This window comes from Lycium barbarum, chromosome 2, assembly GCF_019175385.1.
Source record: "Lycium barbarum isolate Lr01 chromosome 2, ASM1917538v2, whole genome shotgun sequence".
Lineage (NCBI taxonomy): Eukaryota > Viridiplantae > Streptophyta > Magnoliopsida > Solanales > Solanaceae > Lycium > Lycium barbarum.
The window spans coordinates 2,054,823-2,077,343 of record NC_083338.1 but is presented as its reverse complement, the minus strand read 5'-3'; the positions used below and the strand labels follow the sequence as shown (position 1 = coordinate 2,077,343).

The 22,521-nt window shown below is 35.8% G+C and overlaps 1 protein-coding gene and 1 long non-coding RNA gene across 3 annotated transcripts; one reads left to right on the top strand and one right to left on the bottom strand.

Moving 5' to 3' along the window:
• Positions 1-7,360: 7,360 nt before the first annotated feature.
• Positions 7,361-8,741, top strand: LOC132625825 (defensin J1-2). The gene is made up of 2 exons (XM_060340405.1): positions 7,361-7,520; positions 8,422-8,741. Exons 1-2 carry the CDS (start codon positions 7,457-7,459, stop codon positions 8,580-8,582), a joined length of 225 nt encoding a protein of 74 aa, XP_060196388.1. The 5' UTR covers positions 7,361-7,456; the 3' UTR covers positions 8,583-8,741.
• Positions 8,742-10,613: 1,872 nt separating this feature from the next.
• On the bottom strand, positions 10,614-14,632 carry LOC132625824 (uncharacterized). 2 transcript variants are annotated; one of them, XR_009577004.1, is made up of 3 exons: positions 13,941-14,632; positions 13,772-13,837; positions 10,614-11,865 (listed from the first exon to the last, which is right to left on the bottom strand). It is a non-coding gene; the product is annotated as an uncharacterized LOC132625824 (long non-coding RNA). The 2 variants fall into 2 exon arrangements; XR_009577005.1 differs by having other exon boundaries at positions 10,614-13,837; positions 13,941-14,007; positions 14,282-14,632.
• Between the last annotated feature and the right edge of the window lie 7,889 nt (positions 14,633-22,521).

Here is a 22,521-nt window from a genome sequence, read left to right as displayed (position 1 = left end):
CACACAGTTAATCTCTAGATAAACGCATGCGGTGATGGATCATGTGGAATGTACTTAGTCGAGGGGGATTATTGGGCGCCAGAATAATAGCCCATCACATTAATAACTGAAAAAAAAAAAAGGAAAAGCTACATATAAAAAGTTGGAATGCTCTTCATGGTTTAAGACTTAAAAAAAAAAGTTACACAGACTTGACTCAAAATGGTCAATATAATACCTCATCAAGAATATATTTGAGTTGGACTAACCCAACAAGAATATTATCCTTCGTGTTTCTCCAGTATATTCTAACTGAGAAATACTTGTTACTGTTTACCCCGAAATCGGATAATCAATTAAATTTATAAGTAGGTATAGGATATGTGTTTGGGTCTTGATGTGTGTTAGATAGAGAAAATATGTATATGAGAGTTCTTCAATAAAACGGCTAGTGATGATAATTTGCTATGAATATAAATGTTTGTAAACAATGTGGATCACTTGGTGAAAGACACACAATAAAATGGAAACAAACGATCTTGGCCGAATCAGATATTTATAGAGAGATTGTAAATATGGACTTTTCTATTGCAAAATGTTCTTAGAAAGTAAAAGAGTCAACCCCTTAAAGGAAGGGAATGAGCTCTATTTATAGTGATGCCTCTATGGGCCTCATACAATGTGAACTAATAAAATAATAGTAATAAGGATAGCTCTGAACGGATTTGGTGAGATTAGACTGACGGCGCCGTCTGACACACGCATGGTGGGTAGTTGACCATGGCAGGACGCTACTGGCGCGTGGTTCGCATGCGACGGCCACACGGACCAACGGTCACACGGGCCAACGGCTATACGGACCAGCGACTACGAATGCTCGGGTCACCGGACTTGGCCGCTTCAATGACGAAGAAGGCAGATCAGTCGGTGCCCTCGCTTAGCTCCGGTCCAAGCGTTACCCCGGTCAAGGTCGAATAGTATCCTGCACATTCTCATTCCTTCCTTCCGCCGGTTCCTCGTTCCACCGATTCGCATCATACCCAATTTTTACCGTATACAATTACATTACAAACCCTTTTAGGTCATTCTTATCTCTCTCTCTCTTTTCTTCCAACTTCTACATTAAACTTTAAAAGCATCTTCATTTTGAGTGGGGTATATATAGGTGAGAAAAACGTTTGTTCCAACATCCAATTGCTAAGTGTTAAAAGCTAATCATGGAATACCAACAAGCACTTGTCAGCTGTACGTAGCTTCACGAGTCGTTTATCTCATCACACGATGGACCACCACCAATAAGTTCGATCTTGTCAAGCTAGCTGTATATGCACTAGAAACAAATATTTTTTAGAAAAAAAAAAACTTATGGTCTAATAAATTATAAATATTTATATGTAACTATAATGATCTCATTAAAAATAAAAAGAAGTTCAAAATAAAATTATTTTTAAATATAAAAAGTATTGTTTTACTTTAATTTATGTGGCACGCTTCTTTTGTAGTTTATTCCAGCTAGAAAGAATGTCATCAATTTTTTTTGTATTTGAAAATAATTTGAGTTTAAAATTTTCATTTATCCCCGATGAGATGATTTATAACCACGTAAATATCTATATATTATTTTAGATCATAAGTTTTAAAAGAGAATATTCCTATTATGTCAATGCCAATTGAATCAGATAAGAACGAAGAGAAATAATAATCAATCGACGAAAGAACATGAAATCGTTCTGTTTCAACAGGAGTACAAGAAACAGAGAGATTATTTGGAGAAGTATTCATCTCCGAGCAGTGAGCAATCCTCCCCACATGAGATAGCTTTTAGGATTGAGTTAGATCCAAAATTCATTTCTTTACATGGTATTGGAGCCTACAGCCCGCCCAATTCATTGTTTCTGATGTTGGGTCCCATCTTATATTATCCACACGTCACACTCCAAATGTCCAGTCCTGAGCGTGGGGGTCTGTTGGGGGGGGGGGGGGGGGTTAAGGTTCCAAGGTCTCTCCTTATATGGACTTGGCCTGGGCAATCATCCTCCCCTTACGACCTAGATTTTATATCTATCAAATTACGTTATATAAATAGAGAGGAAGGGATTTTTTCTATCAGATTTAAAAGAAGAGAGTTTCAAACAAAATAAGAGATGTAACAATCATGGACCTATAAGTGGTAACCTCACGAGGAGGAGGTCCCTTGCTTTCCTTCATTTAATTCACTTCTTCCTCTTACTAAATTATGATGTCCTTCTCTCAAAGCTAATGTCTACGTCGACAATATTGTTGGGGTAAACATTTGAGTCGAAAATAAAGACGTCGTTAAAGTTTTCAAGAATCGATTTTTATCTTGGGAAGGAGACACAAGGTATATCTTGAGAAAAGGACACTAAGGCCCGTTTGGATATGGTTTGAAATCATGGTTGGATATACAATTTGAATATTTTAAGTTGTATTTTCTCTTATAGACATAAAAACCCCACAAATTGTGAAAACTATCAAAACATTCTCAATTCTTATACAATCTTACCAAATGAGCAAATCATAGTTTATAACAAAATTAGTACACTACTAGAAGACTTTTCTAAAAAATGCAACATCAATTAATTAAATTTTACTTCAATAAAATCGAAAATGTAACATGAATAGTAATGTAACTACTATTTAATATAATCTTCCCACATAAATTAAAGGTTGGTAGACATAAACAAAGGTTGGTGGAAATTAATAAGATTGATAAATGATTGATGGGGGTAATTGTTAAAAATAGTTACCAACTTATGGATTTTTTTTACAAAATATTAACTTATGAATTAAATTTTGTATTTAAAAAAGTTGAAACCATGGTTTCAAACCCCAAACTATGCTTTTTGGATGATTTGGATTCAAATCATGATTTCAAACTATGACTGAAAATTGATGATCAAACCCTGATTTGAAACTATAGTTTGAAACCATGGTTTGAAAATTGATGGTCAAACGCCTACTAAGGTAGGTAAGAGTAATATTTCTTTTCGCATAATAAAGGTATGAAGCTAAATCATTTAGATCAATCTATTGAGTACGTTTTTTGGTTTTTTATAATCACTCATTCACTCTTAATAAATAAATTATTGTATGTACTCTATTTATTATAAACACAAACTATAGTCGTTGCCAGCTACCTTTACCACGAGGTACCTAAACAACTAGCGATTGTTACTGATCATGTACCTCTGGCATCAGCCTCCTCTACTCCAACCACAAAAAGATTGTTTTATGTATATATATTATATGTTAAATTTTCTTAATTTTTCTTCGTATATTTTTTTATTTTATATTTGACATCCCTTAATAAAAATTCTAATTCCGCCATTATCGACAATTACCCACCATCACTTATCACCCATATCATAATTAACATTATTATTGTCAATCTCCTACACCGCTAGGTACATTACACTTATTACTATCATAAACTACCTTCACCGCTACCCACCACGACTAACCTGAAAAATGTGGTGTTTTAACGGTTCAAAATAGAAGAGGTGTGTAATAGGTCGCCCGCGAAGATAGAATATGTAATAGAAAAATCAATGCTAGTTAACAACATATGCAGATTCAAAATCAATTTAAAAATTATGGGTTCTAAATTTATATCTTATACATACTAAATACTTAATATTTTAAAATAATATAAAATTTGAATTAAAGCGGTTGATTTCTGCCGAACTACCTATACATCCGCCCTTGATTAAGGGGCAAAGTAGCCTAATTAGTATGACACAGAAAAGATTATGACAAAAGAGTTCATTTAAACGTGTATACCTCAGCTTCCTTGTAGAAATCTTATCGTAAATAACCTAATATAGAAATCTTATTAACTTACACAATATAATAATTTTTTATATTATCTAATAACATTTCGTAGAATCACTGTTATGGACAAGATCAGATGAAAACGAAGGAAAATACTAGATGGTTCTTTATATTATCTAATTCCCTCTTCATGTGTCGACAAACCCTTTTTTTTAAATAAATATCTACAATGAAAACGAAGGACATTAACAGATGGTTCTTTTTTTTTTCTTTAGTTTTTGTAGCACGAAAATCTTGAGCCACATGGTGAAAGTCAAAAGGTAGTGATCTCCAAAGTAGCCATCACACTACGACAAAACATTCATGGGAAGGGATCGGAAAACTGTTCAATACATTCATTTCTTTTTGTTTAATTTGACAATATAAAAGAAGAAGAAAATTGAATAAGAGGTTGTAATAATTCTAGTATTCTATATACCTTTTTTCTCTATGATAGAAAACATTAAGGGGCCGGCGTTTGGTGGGAGGATTTAAGTGGAATACCTATATAAAATATAAGAATAAATTTATTTTGTGTTTTGTTGAGGGTGATATGAGGATAATAAATTTATTTAGTGTTTTGTTAAGGGTGATATGAGGATAATAAATTTATTTAGTGTTTTGTTAAGGGTGATATGAGGATACTCTTAGTTATAACTCCAGAATGATAATCTTGATTATAATCACAATATAATCTGATTTTAAACCAAACAACCCCTAATTTTTTATTTTTTACGTGAACTTTTATTGATAACACCCGGAGTTCAATACTCGAATTCGGGGAAAGGATCCCCTCCAGTACTACTACGTCCAGTAATCCTCAATGGTGCAGTTGATGTAAAAGCCACGTGTACAAAATGAACATTGGAGGCTAGGATCATTTTCTTGGTACTTCTTCAAAGAATTATTTATTTATTTATTTATTCCTGCACTAAAAGAAACCCAAGGTAAATTATTTATGGATCATTTTGTTAATAATTCTTCAATTTTTTTTTATTTGTTTCAAACAGTACTATATAATGTTTTTTTCCTTCATAAAAGTGGATTTAGTACTTCTCGTGCTCTTATTTGAATTGTGAACAATAAAACTAATTTCGAGAATCTGAAAATTTCATAATTTTTATTTATGTTTTACTTTTTAAGTTACTTTTAAATATGTACAATAAATAATAACTAAAATTCAAGGAGTATTAATATATAAATACTTTGGATTTAAAGAATACAATTCTTTGAATGGGTACCAAGAAAATGATCCTAGCCTCTAACATTCATTTTGTACTTGTGGCTTACATCCCGCCATTGAGGATTAGTGGACGTAGTAGTACTGAAGGGGATCCATTCCCCCGAATTCGGGCTTGTAATTTTTAAACAGTGTTGAGGTGAGATACTGTATTCTGTATATATGAGATAGTATAGAATGAGAGTGTTGAGTCCCATTTAGCGGTAATCCTTCGTCATTTCAAATTTATTAGCCAATAGGCGAACAGTTTAGGCTTGTCTCAGTTTCTTTTTAACTTCACTTAAACGAGTCCATGATTATTGCTGAGCCTATTTATTCGGTTACCTCTTAGAACCATAACTGGAAAATTATGGATCATGTCGCGTAATGCTCATTAAAGAGGGAAGAGCTTCTTACCAGGACTTTATTCATATCCAAACAACGTACTCACAATCTATCGTCAAAGTCAAATAGATTTTATCCATCTCACCACAATTCTTAGTTGAGATAATACCATCTCAATATTCTATTGGGAATAAAATAGACCCGCAAAAAATAATATTCACGGTATTAGTGATAAACGTGGAACACTAACTTATGGTTAAATTAGCAAGAATAAAATGCAGCAATAATGACACCAAGATTTTACGTGGAAACCCTTCTAAATAAGGGAAAAAACACGGCCAAGAGGAGCAGCTGATATCACTATGGCGAGAAATTTTACACTGTGTAGTAACGAGTACAAATACTCCTAAGACCACTACACCCTCAAAAGAAATAACACTCTTTTGATTTTCCCACCTCACTATAATATCACTCACACTCTATTTTTCTTCACAGACTATTTTCTTACAGTCTATGGAACACCTCACTTTGCTCTCACTCAGATGTATTGTCTGAGATTTTGATGTGTATAGCAAATGATCTTGGTGTGTTACAAATGAATCATAAGCTGCCTATTTATAGGAATGAATTTCCTATGATGAGGTAAGCGCTTACGTCACGACTATGATGAGGTAAGCGCTTACGTCACGACTATGATGAGGTAAGCGCTTACATCACGAAAATGTGAACAAAAGAATTGGCTTGTTGGCCAATTTCACAATTACCAATGTGATTTTGTCAAAGGAAGAAAAATCTTCCTTCCTTAAAATATGAGATAGGGGACTGGACCCCACGTATTCTTTCGTGATATAACCAATCCAAAAAAAATGTTATCCCTCGTAAAGTTAGGTTTTATAATTAGGTTAGTAATAAAAAATAATCTTGAATTGAATACTCACCTCCTTTCATACTAATGAACTCACTTTCCACAACTAGAACTTCCCAACTCATATACGCAATCCCTTTTACAAAGGTAGAAAGTGCCAGCAATTCAGATCAGATTGTAATCTTTGGAGATATTCATAATTAGGTATCTAATGTGAATGTTCATACCTTCATGTTTTCCTTTTTACATCTTTTTCTTTCTTTTAGTGCTTTTCTTTATTGTGCTTTCTTTTAGTACCTTTTTTCTGCTTTTATTCTTTGGGGGGGGGGGGGGGGGGGGGGTTGAGGAAGAATGTGCTGGAATTATACACCCTTCGGTGACACTATTTCATTATCGGTTCGTCTAAAGGAAATGTTTTAAAATTTTAAAAATATTTAACTTTTAATTTGTTTTATCCTTAATGACTAGTTTTTATAGTCACATGAATGTTATGGCATATTCAAAAAATTTATAGCCACACAAAAATATTGTAATAAATTTAAAATCATAAATTTCAAAAGCCTTCATTTTTCTTTTAAATTTCGTGCTAGTCAAATTACGCCATAAAAAAGCGAAACGAAGGGAGTACATTTTGATCAAAAAATGAATAAGTATGTATAAGAGCAGAGCTAGAAGATTACTTGCAAATTCAGTTGAACCTAATAGCTTTAGTCAAGACCTTATATAGATTAAAAAATATATTAATTATGAACAATTACAACAATAACAACATACCCAGTGTACTTTTACAAATGGGATTTGAGAACTGTAGAATGTACGCAGACCTTACTCCTACCTTTGTGGGGTAAAAAGATGATTTCTGATAGACCCTCAGCTCGAGAGAGTAAAAGACAATACCTGATATAACTACTTTATAATTTAAAATTCACAAATTTTAAATTTTGACTCTGCCTTAGCCCTCAATTATGTAAAGATGATAAGAGGAGCAAAGATTAGGGGACATCGAGTGTTCATGACTCGTTACACAGATACAGATAATGTGTACTGTTTTTTTTTTCTTTTACTTTTTCTTTCTGGATTATTCAAAGTAACACACCCCACAGTTCAATATCATCTCTTACACTCATAACTATAAATATAGACGTATTTAGTAGTAGCCTCTTCACTCTTTAGTACCACAGAAAAGAAATTAAGAAAAATAAAAGAAGAGTTCCAATATGGCTGGCTTTTCGAGAGTAGCTGCAACTGTTTTCCTTATGTTGATGCTGGTTTTTGCTTCTGGTAATTAATTTCTTGTTTGGTTCTTGATATATACAACAAAGCTATTCTTGTAGTGTTCTTCTTTTAATTACCTTTTTCTTTTTTCATTTGTGTTGCATTGAAAAAAGATGGAACCTCATAGGCAGTTGGTTTATTTGACATACTTGCCTATTTTTATCAAAATAATGACATACTTCTAAATTGAAAAATAATTAACTTTATACTTCTCATGAGACTCTTAATTAATGAGAAATCTTTGTATTCATGTCATTGCTATATGACATGTTTAAGGTCATAAATTTTAGAAATTTATAGTCACACAAATTTTGTGATATGTTTATAGTCATACAAATGTTGTGATATGTGTGATACAGTCACACAAATATTGTGATATGTTTATGATACTGTGCTTTTCGTGAGCTTCTTACATGAACTAAATTATCACCAACTACTTGTCAAAATACACCCCAACTATCAATTGTTCACTTTTTTTACCTGAACTATCACCATCGTTCAGGTAGGAAAAATGAACAACTGATAGTTGAGGTGTGTATTGATAAATAGTTGGTGATAATTCAGGTAGAAAAAATAGTTCAGGTAAGAATTAAAAAAAAAAATGATAATTTAGATGTGTTTTTAACCATTAACTCTATTTACTTATATATTCTTCTCAACATGTCTCCTCGCTCGTGGGGATCTGATAATTTTTAGAGACCAAACACGTAAAAATTGTGTTTGATAATGACTATCATGTGAGACCAGAACTTACTACCTCTGTTACTCTTATACCATATTAAACTGTTTACCACTTCATTTAAAAACTTAAACTTCTAAAAAAAAAAAAAATTCACTGTTAGTTACTTTATTATATATTCTTTGCTCAACACTAATGACTCTAGATTCTGAATTTGCTAATGTACAGGGATGGTGGCAGAGGCGAGGACTTGCGAATCACAGAGTCATCGATTCAAGGGACTGTGCTTCAGTAAGAACAACTGTGGTTCCGTTTGCCATACTGAGGGCTTTCACGGTGGCCATTGCCGTGGATTCCGTCGCCGTTGTTTCTGTACTAGACACTGTTAAATGAATTAATTAAATTTCTGGATCGGAGTTCTTGTTGTTGTTAATTATGAGTGTTTAGCTGTGTAATAGGAATTAATCAGTGTTTTCTCGGTTTGTTCTTGTGCTTGTCATGAAATAAGATCATCTGAACTCAAGAAATAGAATTGTTCTGTTCTGTTCTGTTTTCTGGGAGTTAATGGTTACTGTTGTTGGCAACTTTTGATTGCAACTTTCTGTTAGTTCTACTAATATTACATACGCAATGCTCTTCTTGCATCTCTTCTTCTTCTTTTGTAGTCTTGTTTGGCAGCTTTGGTTTAAGGATTAGACATGATGATACTTGAACAATATAAAATGTCACGGCCTCAAACTAAAATGTGACGTGGTTGGAACTCAACCTGTACTACTACTCATTGACTGAACCTCGTTCTAGTTGATGAAAGGATATTACTGAGCTTAACATGTTAATAATAAAATTTAATTAAATGTCTGAGAACAACTGCGTAAAGATTCTAATATGATAATGTCTGAGATTTGAACCCATCGACAGTCATGAGCCGCTAAGAGTTTGTAATATATATAACCTTAATGAAATGCAAAAGTAAAGACAAGCAAAAAGAACTTATCAGAAATGTGGCTATACACACGTGAAGATCTGGGAGTACGCACGGAAAAGAGTCAGCATATCTCCCTAAAAATCATAATCGTTGTCATATCGTCCGTGAAGAGTGACATCACGTCCAGGATGGTGTCGGCCTATCTCCCTGAAATCATACCATAGTCTTACCGTACGTGAGGATTTGACATCATGCAGGGTAAGTGTTGGTATATCTCCTAGGCGATCAATTAGCACCTGCTGAGGGTTTCTGAACTTGACCTCTAGCGGCCCTCAATTTTGTGGAGGTATACTCGCAAGCATAGGATAGCTATCCCCATCCTCGGTAACACTTATGCTCAGTGATATTGTCTACTCTCCCCTTCTGAATGTGATTACCTTATCTGAATCTACACTGAAATTATGAAGCACAAATATTTACATACTATTGCACTCTCCGAAAGGATAATTTTATTCTTTAAGATTAAAAGGATTTTCAAGACTGAAGATGACAAAGTTTCAAAAAGGGGTTATTTAGAAAGAAAAAAAAATAGTGTATAGTGAAATTTTTGTGTTGCATGTAGGATTTGATATGTTTAATTTATTATTTTAATTGTTTTCGTCAAATCTAATGAACATAAATTATTAAATATTTAATGGCGACTAAAAATGTTAACTTTTGATAAACCAAGGTACCACAACATTGCCAAGTGCATACTTTAAGGACTAGTTTGAACTTACCCTCAAACATTTCTAATATATATAAGTGCCTTGCAGGTATGGACACAGCATACCCAAGTTGTACCAAAAGCTTTACAAATTGTACACGCAATGAATGCTTATACCATAAGCTATATAACTTGTACATTTTACCCAACTATTTTTTAATCTCACGTGGACATATGTCATGGTACTTAATATTTATTTCCATGTATAGACGTATGCACTTCAATTTTAATTCTCCGACACATTTATTTCCTCCGTGCACTTTTACTTGTTCACTTTTGACTTTTCACGTTCTTGCTGAATATTTATTCTCTTCTATGCACTACAAGAAAAATGACCTTTAGCGAGGGGAAATCCAATCGTTAAAAGTTCAAATCCGGTCGCTATAAGTCTATAACGACCGGAAACAATCCGGTTGTCACTGGTCGCTAAAAGCCTTGTCGTTAAAGGTTAACAACCGGATTTGAGGCCCGGTCGTAAAAGATATTTTAGCGACGGAAAAATTCCAGTCGTTGTATTTACTTTTAGCGACCAATTTTCCCTTCGCTATTGGGAAATTCCCTTCGTTAATGCCCATTTAAGGATTCAACAATCCGATTGTTAAAGGGTTTTAAAGACCACACTTCCCTTCACTAATGTAAATTTTTATTAAATATAATTAGATAAATATATATTTTCCGAAGTGATTACGGAATAGTAATCATTAATTCATATGCTTTAACACACTTACATATACACATCCGCATCGAAAAATATACCAAATAATCAATGTTATTATAAAGTTACACTGTTAATTGCAATGAACTAAAGGTATATATTTCAAAAAAATATAAACATCCAAGTTGTATGACATTACTTTTATCAACTCCTTAAAAACTAAAAAGGTAGAATTGTAGCATATGTACAAATGATTTAAAACACCACTAACAAAATAAAAACCAATTGCCCTTGTACTTGCTCTGAAATCTCTTCAGAGGACATGTTCTTCGAACTTCAAAGTCGTGATCTGTTAAAAGAACAAATTCATGTCAATTAAGTGACAGAATTCCTACAGCTACTTCATTTAGAAAACAAATGAATAATTAATCACTAACTAAATACTTTGAGTACTATTTTGATTGAACAAATGCAAACCATCAATAGCTTCAAGAAAGTATATCTTCTGTTTCAATAGGAAGCAATTTAGATTTCAACCTAGAGAAAGTTCTAAAAATAAAGTAATCTATTCTACTAGCATTTGTCAAGTTATAGCACTAGCCATGACGTTAAATCTTTTCGCTAACAAACTTTTAAGTTGGCCTAGTAGTAGGAAAGATCAACCTATGATGATAGTAGAAAGAAATTGGGAGAGAACCTGTCCACGCAGAGAATTTGAAATACATAAAAGGTGGACAATTACAAGCTTAGGAAAAAAGAACTCTGAAAGTATCTGTATTAATCCATGCCATCAGATCATTTTCTAGACATGTACATTAACTGACTACAAACAATTAATAATTTCCATTGGAGCATGTCTAGGAAATATTACCTTTTTGGAAGGGAGATTTTGCTGGTTTTTACTATACAGAACTTAAGAAGTCCTTCCTTTTTAAATGAAAAGAGCATTAGCACATATTAACAGTTAATTAAGTCAATGAAGGAGTTGGTCACTTTACTAATTTTATCAAATGAGGATCCTCAGCATCAGCAGTGCTCCGCTAACAGCGTAATTCCACCTTGATTTATTATAAGTTCCTGGTTGGCATACTCCTCAGAACATAGTAGCTCTTAGGATACAAAGGGCCTAGACAAGGACATAAAGTATCCTCTGTAGGGGAAATAAAGAGAGAAAAAGAGAGCTATAGATTGAGAATCACCAGTTTACCAGATGCTATTTTGCGATGGTATCATTCTTGGAATTACTAAAAAGCATCAGTAATGAATTAAGACCACCAGCTTCAACATCTTTACCTGATCCTTCTCTCAAAGCCAAAGCACCAACGCCTTTTAATTTAAATTGAAGAAACAAAGGCATGAATTCATGAATATCACAACATACAAGGCATATTTTAAGGGATCACTTTAAGAATACACTGATGAAACTAAAAACAAAAAAGAGCATGTTAGTCGGAATGGCCTTTTTTTTTTTTTTTTTTTAATTCCAACAGAAAAATCACAAATAAGAAGCCTTCATATCACTGCAAATAATAAAGTTCAGAAAATACCTGTGAGACTGAAAATAAATAGAGAAGGCCAGATACTATAACAATTTAAGACGGGCAGCGACAAGTCAAGGATAAAGAGAATAATTAAAATAAGACTCTGATTGTATGCACGCTTAAGCAAAGAAAATGCGGCAACGGATCTCACATTGAGACTCCCATTTTTCTCCATTTCTTTTTCCGGACATAGGCAATAAGTAGGGCCAAACATTGTTATTAAACGATGTTGACTATAAGCATACTAGAAATAATTACTGCTTCAGATATTATCCCCTTATTAATACTAAACTGAAAATTGACTTTGATGACCAACAAAAAATTTGGTCAGTATAAATTTGACTACTTTATTTTTATGGCACCACTTTAATTTAACCAATGAGGCCACTATCCACAAGTAATGGAAAGCACATATCCTGCACAAGTTCAGATTAAGAAACAAATGATTCTTGTTAGAGGTTGAAATGTGCTATGGACAATAAGATATTTCCACTTGTTCTAATAGTTTTTCCCTGGTAGTCTAATATTTGTCCGCTAATTGAGAAAAGGATAACTTGAAGATGAGAGGAAAATAAACAAAAATTCTCACTAAAGACTACCAATACAACCTCTTATTATTAAGAACACAACAAAGCTAACTTTATGCAGTCTCATCAGCAGTTTAATCAACATGATCCAATTTGCAAAAATAAAACCATTACAAAATTAGAAGTCTGGACCAATTGTCATCTCTATGAGGATTCTTCAAGCATTGATCTATTGAAACACCTAGAATGTCTCCATAACAAACCTCAGATAAAGGAAAACAAACCCGTCCACAAGAAACCCAAAAGAGAAAAAAGGAACACCTTAAAAATTAGTGTACATGAAGAGGATAAGTAATTCATTATCGAAGTATTACCATGTGGTTTGCTAATGACATTACTGCTAATACAAACATGAAGGAAATGAGTTCAACAAGTATAAATGCCAGGAAATATAAAAGCCCTTCACTGCCAGTATAAATATTTTGGTCCTTATAGTTGTTTATTTTGGTCCTTGGTTCATTTCAGTTCTTACAAAAGTAATGAAAAGAGATCCTTGTATCACAGTGTAACAATGAACAAGTTCCTTCAAGCAGGGCTATAGTTGAAGGGCTTAAGGGCAAGAATCTAGATGCAAAAATATTACAACAACAATATTTATAAAGAATTTATTGACTATCTTCTTAGTCAAAGAGCACAACATCTATTCGTATTCCCTCTCCATTTCCAACTATTCATAGCATGTCTATTCATTAATCGATCTTTTTAAATTCATTAAAAAATAACTGTAACTAAGCACTCTAAGAATCATCCCTGACACAGAATATCTAAGGGATTGGTCTTAGTGCATGTATGGTCAACAAATTTACAGAGTACTCGATGATAAGAAGCTAATGGCCAATATTAAATTGCTCGAATTTTAGACAACCATGAAATGGAAACTCCTTCTCTCAAGTACTAGGAATAGATTAAGAGAATTCATATGTAGGCTGCTATTTTTAGTTCTACCAGTTTGGCGCATCTATATACAAACAGTCCTTCACTTGTTTTATTCTTTTATGACACTACATATTCTAATGTAGAGACAACATTAGCACTCTAATTTCCAGAACACTGGAAATAAAATGTCTAAATGACAATTTTATCTGAGAAGTAGGCTTAGCTTACCTTATTCAAATGGTGTCGAGCTGCTACAGTCAAATTACTCACAATCTAAATCAAGGAATACACCAACTGCAGGAATAAAAAACACAAGAAAGAAACAGATAATAAAGATAAACATAGAAAGAGAGTTTTGGTAAAGAAGCAAAAGCGTGAAGGAGCATTAATTAATTACCCCTAAGCCATGATTTTCTGATAACTCCCTCCAAGAATATTCACACGACAGTAGGATCTGAATAAACCTAAACTAAGAAAAGAAGCAAACTTCAACACCTTGATGAACTAATCGAAAGAGAATATCCATCAAAATGGCATCGAAAAGAAAACATGAATTAATTTCAAACTCTGATCAGACGCATCTGTTAATTAAAACCCTAAAGTCATCGACCACATAGTCTCAAACTTTGGGAAGTGATAAATGAAAATCAAATCCGAGAATCATAGAAAAATCCGCAAAACATAAACCCCACTTAAAAAATTAACCAAAGGAGAAAATCAAATTTTCAACACATCAACCTCAAATACTCTACTTGATGAATAAATAAAAAGTCGATTCCACAAAATCAACAAACAATTGGATTGATTCTACAATGGAATGAAGACTGAAACATTTAACTGAGATCGAGAAGGGAAAATACTGGCAATGAATCCAAATCGGGAGGGAAGGTGGTTATCTGAGAAGGCAGAGACACGACAGGCTTTGTGTTTGTGTCTTAATTTTTGCCCTTTTGATTTTTCTTTTGGGGGAAATGCAATTTTGGGTGGGGGAGGGCGGGGAAAAATGCTGGCGCCTTAAATTTTGGTTTTAACGACTGAAAATTGTGCATTTTAATGTCCGCAAAATAACCCTTCGTTATTGAAGATCTAAAAATTGATTTTAACAACCGGATAAAGGTTGGGTCGCTATTGGTATCCTTATAACGACCGAACCCATGCCCCGTCGTTAAGATGTGGTCACCAAAAGTCACATTTCTTGTAGTGATGTATAGGCGTATGCAGTTCAATTTTAATTCTGTACACTTTTACTTGTTCACTTTTGACTTTTCACGTTCTTTAAGAATTAATAAATTCCACGTGGATATATGTCACAGTGCTGAATATTCATTCTCTTCTCATGTATACACGTATGCACTTCAATTTTAATTCTCCGACACATATTTATTTCCTTTGTGCACTTTTACTTGTTCACTTTTGACTTTTCACGTTCTTGCTGAATATTTATTCTCTTCTCATGTATACATGCATGCACTTCAATTTTAATTCTCCGACACATATTTATTTCCTCCGTGCACTTTTACTTGTTCACTTTTGACTTTTCACGTTATAGACTAACACAGCATCACCGACTTGTACCAAAAGCTTTACAAACGGTACACGCAATGAATGCTTGAACCATAAGCTATATAACTTGTACACTTTACGCGACTATTTTTTTTATCCCACATAGACATATGTCATAGTACTTAATATTTATTCTCTTCTCATGTATAGACGTATGCACTTCAATTTTAATTCTCCGACACATTTATTTCCTCCGTACACTTTTACTTGTTCACTTTTGACTTTTCACGTTCTTGCTGAATATTTATTCCCTTCTCACGTATAGACGTATGCAGTTCAATTTTAATTCTTCTACACAAATTTATTTCCTCTGTGCACTTTTATTTGTTCGCTTTTGACTTTTCACGTTATTTAAGAATTAATAAATTTCATGTGGATATATGTCATAGTACTGAATATTTATTCTCTTCTCATATGTACACGTATGTACTTCAACTTTAATTCTCCAACACATATTTATTACCTCCGTGCACTTTTACTTGTTCACTTTTGACTTTTCACGTTCTTGCTGAATATTTATTCTCTTCTCATGTATATATATATGCATTTCAATTTTAATTCTCCGACACATATTTATTTTCTCCATGCACTTTTACTTGTTCACTTTTGACTTTTCACGTTATTTAAGAATTAATAAATGAAGTACTCCCTCCGTCCCATATTACTTGGCCATATTACTATACTTGACTTTTCACGTTCTTTAAGAATTAATAAAAATGAAGTACTCCCTTTGTCCCATATTACTTGGCCACATTACTAAAAATATATGTCTATTTTTCTATTCTATATTTTTCTTCTTCTTATCTTCTTATATATAAATGCCCAAGGTGGACAAACACAACAATAATAAGTTGTACAAAAAGCAACTGAAATTGTACTCTAAGCAGGGACTAACATTTGTACATTTCAGAAGTTGAGCATTAATTCTACCTCTTGTGTGTTTACTTTTTAAGTCCCCACTGGTCCACCGTGTCTTAATTGTCCTTTCATTTCCTTCATTTGGCATGTACTCCCTTTGTCTCAATTTAAGTGTCTACGTTTGACTAGACATAGAGTTTAAGAAATAAAGATAGACTTTCAAATCTTGTGGTTCTAAATTAAAAATGTGTATAATATAATAAAATATCCTTTGAATCTTCTGATTATAAACTTGACATGTAGATATTTGAATTGTCAACTTACTGTAACACCTCGTATCCCTAACTAGCCTATGTTCATGATTCAGGGACTTAGAAACCAAGATAAAGTGTTAGAATTGGAAAATTTGGCTCAGAACGTGAAAAATACGTTTTACGACTAAAGTACGGGCCGTACTTTGAAGTACGGGCCGTAATTTGGTGGACGTACTTAGGCGGGACTTGGCAGAGAGCATTGAAGCCCTTAAAGTAAAGTACGGGCAGCAAGGTACGGGACGTACTTTGAAGTACGGACGTACCTTGATCCCGTACTTCCCCCGAAAAAAAATTAATGGACCACTGGAATTTGGACCCAAAGTACGGCCACAATGTACGGGCCGTACTTCAAAGTACGAGACGTACATTAGGCTGTACTTTCCCCGCGTCTACCAGAAACTATATAAAAACGAGGGGTTCAATTCCAAATTCACTTTTCACCAGTTCCCAAGCCCTAGAACGAATAACTCTCATTCTCCATCACCAAGAACATTAAGGTAAGAAATCCCAACCTATTTCAATTATATTCTAACATATGTTAATGAGCATTAAGCAAGAATTCATCATTATTAACCTAGGGTTTTCAAGAAAACCCATTTAAAGGATTCAAGACTTAAGCTTTTGGGATTCTTCTCAATTTCAGACCCATAGTTGCAAGACTTGGAGCGTATACAGGTATGTGAGGCTAACTATCTACGTTAGGGAATATTCATGATTCTCCCTACGCCTCATTCTTCATACTTGTCAATAATTTGACTCAGAATATAGTTTAGCCCTAGTTTCATGATATGATATAGAACTGCTATCTTCTAGGGTTGCAGTTACAGAATTCGTTCATGGTTGTCACTTTGAACATCATTAACTCAACACGTAATCTTTATAGACTAATGCATTGTTATCACATGAGCCTCAGTCAGTGTATAACCAGTTATTTGCATGAGCCCCATAATCAGAAACAGTTATCATGCTATCAGCTATAGCTAGTCTCAGTCTTGTAAATTGTTATGTTGAATACCTGTATCTGTATTTTTGGGCCCTAGGCCATAGTTTATGCATACGTATTGCTTGGGCTTGAGGCCACAGTTTTTTTGTGCACATTATTTGGGCCCTAGGCCACAGTTATATTTACAGTTTTACAGGTGATTCTTCATCCAAAACAGGGAGTACTTCAGCTTCTTGCTTTCCTGTTTAGTTCAGTTTCAGTTTCAGTTCCAGTATTTTATTGCTTCAGCTGCTTTACATACCAGTACAATTTAAATGTGCTGATGTCCCTTTTATTGCTTGGGGACCTGCATCTCGCGATGCAGGCAACAATATACAAGTTGACGACTCAGCCTTTTAGGAGTGCACGTATCAGCTACTGGTGAGCCCCAAATTCCTTCGGGGCGTTGTCAGCTATCCAGTTATTTCAGTTTATAGACAACTCTGTTATTCAGTATTCTTAGAGGCTTCAGAGACACAATTCAGACAGTCAGATATTTATTATGTTAGCCTTGTTGGCAATTGTTCAGTTGTTTTGGTTTAAGCCATGTTGGCTACGTTCAGATATTTTAGATTGTCTAAGTATTTCCACATTATGATTTCAGTCAGACCTTTAGTATATCAGCATGTGTTTAGTTGTTTCCACATTCAGTTATGTTTTGATATCATATGTTGATTCAGCCAGCAAGTTGGTTCGCTCGGTCACATGCAGTCAGGCACCGGGTGCCGTGTTACGTCTAGGCCCAGGTTCGGGGCGTGACAAAGCTTGGTATCAGAGCACTAGGTTCAAGTGTCTTAGGGAGTCTATGAAGCCATGTTCAGTGGGGTCACATTTATATGTGTGTGGGCCTCACACATATAAACAGTTGACTACCAAGACATTCAGGATTTATTTCACTTCTTTCATACTCTAGTTCGTGCAGATAGAGCAATGCTTTTAGGAATTCTTCTGACTCGTGTGAATTACGTATTTCAGGAATGGCTCAAAAAATGAAGTACAACCAGAGAAATACGGCTACCGCCAGAGGACTACCGTTGATGCAGCAACAGAAGGGGGCACTCAGGCCCAGACAGCCACCCCAGCTAACGCTGCAGCTATGCCTCCTAATACTTCAGACGCGGATGTTAGAGGAGCTATTTAGCTACTCACCTAGATTTTGGCTAATCAGGCCTAGTGACAAGAAACGACCCCTAGCTCAGGTGCTAGTAGTGGGTCAAACAGTTCTAGGACTCAGGAGTTTATGCGGATGAAGTCGTCAGTGTTCACAGGGTCAAGGAAGGAAGAAGACCCCCAGAATTTCATTGATGGACTCTAGAAAGTATTTTGTGTGATGCATGCTACTGATACAAAGGCATCAGAACTCGGAGCTTTCCAGCTGCAAGATGTGGCCCATATTTGGTATAAGACATAGGAACAGTCTCGAGGGGAGGATGCACCTTCTGCTACTTGGGACGAGTTTGCAGATGCTTTCATTGAGCATTTCATGCCCATTGAGGTCAGGGAAGCCAAGGCCACTGAGTTTGAAAATCTAAGGCAGAATGACATGACTGTTCAGGACTATTATCTCAAGTTTGTGTCATTGTCCAGGCATGCTCCTCACATGGTTCCGGATATGAGGGCCATGGTTAGAAGGTTTGCACTTGGACTTAAACCCGAATTGCACAGGGATGCCAATATTGCTGCTCAGAATGACAAGATGACAATTTATAAGACAGTGGCATTTGTGCAAGGTAACGAGACAAGGTTGAAGGAAGAAGAAGCCCTGCAGAAGCAAAACGATAGAGAGCTCAACAAGAGGGCTAAGTCTGCTGCTAATTTCAGTCATGGAGGATCTCAGGGAGGTGGCAACCATCAGTTATTTAAGAATAGGTCATCAGGACCTATTCCTTCTACAGCTAGTGCTCCATTTCAGAGGTCCAAGTTTAACCAGAAAGGCCGAAACTTCAGAACGGCAGGCTCACAGCCACAGGCCAACATGACCGACCGTGGTTTTGAACACCCTACTTACAACACTTGTGGTAAGAGACATTCAAGAGTATGACGTTTAGGCATGGATGGTTGTTTTGGGTGTAGTCAGCCAGGTCATTTTCTGTGGGATTGTCCATCAGCAAGACAAAATACCTGAGGTAACAGTAATGTAGCTCAGTTCACAAATTCAACAGCTCCCCGAAATTCCCAAGCCTAGCAGGGGCGCGGGGCAGCAAGGTCTGGTAATACGGCCGGTGGTCAGAACCTTCTTTATGCACTATCAGGTCGCTAGGATACAGAGGCTCGTGGAGATGTTGTCACAGGTATGCTAACAGTCTTCACCTTCGATGTATTTGCTCTTATGGACCCAGGATCCACTCTATCTTATGTAACCCTGTATATTGCTAAGAAATTTGGGATAGAACCCACATGAACCTTACAAAGTATCCACACCGGTTGGGGAATCAGTTATAGTTAGGTGTATCTATAGGGGTTGTCCAGTGTTAATCTACCACCGCAGCACCATAACAGACTTAATAGAATTGGAGATGGTAGATTTTGACGTAATCATGGGTATGGATTGGTTAGAGTCCTGTTATGCCTCAGTGGGTTGTAGAACCAAAACTGTGACATTTGATTTTCCCGATGAACTTATAGAATGGAAAGGTAATTCAGTAGCACCCAGGGGTAGATTTATTTCCTACCTTAGAGCCAGAAAGATGATCTCCAAAGGGTATATTTACCACTTAGTTCGAGTCAGGAATGCAGATGCCTAGACTCCAGCTCTTCAGTCAGTACCAGTTGTCAGTGAATTTCCAGAAGTCTTTCCAGATGACCTACCCGGAGTCCCTCCCGATAGGGAAATTGACTTTGGAATTGACCTACTTCTCAGCAATAAGCCGATAGCTATTCCGCCGTATAGGATAGCCCCAGCAGAGTTAAGGGAGTTGAAAGTTCAGTTGAAGGACCTTCTTGAAAAGGGATTTATAAGGCCAAGTGTCTCACCTTGGGACGCATCGGTCTTGTTTGTCCGGAAGAAGGATGGATCCTTGCGTATGTGTATAGACTACGGCCAATTGAACAAGGTCACTATTAAAAACAAGTATCCTCTTCCCAGAATAGACGACCTATTTGATCAACTTCATGGTGCTCAGTGTTATTCTAAGATTGACCTCAGATCAAGCTACCATCAGTTAAAGGTTATGGAAGTTGATATTCCTAAAACCGCTTTCAGAACCCGTTATGGTCATTTTGAATTTCCTGTCATGTCGTTTGGGTTGACGAATGCACCAGCAGCTTTCATGGATCTTATGAACAGAGTCTTCAAGCCTTATCTCGATTTATTCGTCATAGTGTTTATTGATGACATATTGGTGTATTCCCGTAGTGAGACAGATCATGCAGAGCATCTCAGAATAGTGTTGTGGACACTTAAGGATCGTGAGCTTTTTGCAAAATTCTCAAAGTGCGAGTTTTGGCTTAAGTCAGTGGCATTCCTAGGCCATGTGATTTCAGGTGAAAGTGTTAAAGTGGACTTTCAAAAAATTGACGCTGTTAAGAATTGGCCCAAACCCACATCAACATCAGATATCAAAAGTTTCCTGGGTCTGACAGGTTATTATAGGCGGTTCGTGGAGGGTTTTTCCTCTATCTCAGCTCCGTTGACGAAACTGACTCAGAAAAAGGTTAAGTTTCAGTGGTCGAATGCATGTGAACAGAGTTTCAAAGAGTTGAAGAAGAGATTGACTTCTGCTCCAGTTTTGACACTACCAGAAGGAATCGAGGGGTTCGTTGTTTATTGTGATGCTTCGAGAGTTGGTCTCGGATGCGTTTTAATGCAGCGTGGTAAGGTTGTTTCTTATGCGTCTAGACAGCTTAAGGCTCATGAGAAGAATTATCCGACTCATGACTTAGAGTTAGCAGCTGTGGTTTTTGCACTTAAGATGTGGCGACACTACTTGTATAGAGTGCATGTGGATATTTTCACCGATCATAAAATCCTGTAATATATTTTCAAGCAAAGAGAGTTGAATCTTAGGCAGAGAAGATGGCTCGAATTGCTTAAGAACTATGATGTGGATATTCTCTATCATCCAGGGAAGGCCAATATTGTAACTAATGCTCTCAGTCGGCGTTCCATGGGAAGTTTAGCTCATATTGATGCAGATAAGAAAATTATGACCAAGGAAGTTCACCGTTTGTCCAGTCTTGGGGTTTGACTTCTGGACTCCAAGGATGGCGGTGTGGTTATTCAGAATAGAGCCCTTTTCTCTTTAGTGGTTGAAGTTAAAGAGAAGCAGTATAAAGATCTCTACTTGTTGCAGCTGAAAGAGGGGATTCACAAACATAAGATGACGACTTTCGAACAAGGGGGAGATGATGGTACCTTGAGGTATCGAGGCAGATTATGTGTTCTAGACGCTGATGGGCTCAGAGAGCGAATTTTGTCAGAAGCTCATAACTCTAGGCATTCCATTCATCTAGGTTCCACGAAAATGTATCATGATCTTAAAGAGATTTATTGGTGGAAAGATATGAAAAATAATGTAGAAGATTTTATGGCTAAGTGTCCAAATTGCCAGCAAGTGAAAGCCGAACACCAGAGGCCTTGTGGCTTGGCTCAGAATATTGATATTCCTGTCTGGAAATGAAAAATGATCATTATGGACTTTGTATCAGGTCTACCTCGTTCAGCTATGAGGCATAACTCTATTCGGGTGATCGTTGACCGGCTTACTAAGTCAGCGCACATTTTGCCAGTCAAGACCACAGATTCAGCAGAAGATTACGCCAAGTTGTATATTAATGAAATTGTTAGATTGCATGGGAACCCAGTGTCTATTATTTCAGATCGTGGTGCTCAATTCACAACGAACTTCTGTAAATCCTTCCAGAAAGGATTGGGGTACTAAGGTGAACCTCAGCACAACTTTCCATCCTCAGACAAATGGTCAGGCAGAGTGTACCATTCAGACCCTTGAGGACGTGTTGAGAGCTTGTGTCCTTGATTTCAAAGGTAATTGGGATGATCACCTACCTCTTATCGAGTTTGCTTATAATAACAGTTACCATGCTAGTATTGGGATGGAACCGTTTGAAGCTCTTTGAGTGGAGATGTAGGTCACCGATTGGTTGGTTCGAAGTTGGTGAAGCCGAGCTGTTAGGACCGGATTTAATCTATCAGGCTATAGAGAAAGTCAAGCTAATTCAGGAGCGTTTGAGAACGGCTCAGAGTCGCCAGAAGTCTTACACAGATGTTAGACGGAGAGATTTAGAGTTTGAAGTTAATGATT

Excerpts from the sequence above, each read along its gene's own strand:
- LOC132625825 (XM_060340405.1), top strand. The coding sequence starts at position 7,457 with ATGGCTGGCTTTTCGAGAGTAGCTGCAACTGTTTTCCTTATGTTGATG. Across the intron at positions 7,521-8,421 it reads GATGCTGGTTTTTGCTTCTG|GGATGGTGGCAGAGGCGAGG; the intron begins GTAATTAATTTC and ends GCTAATGTACAG.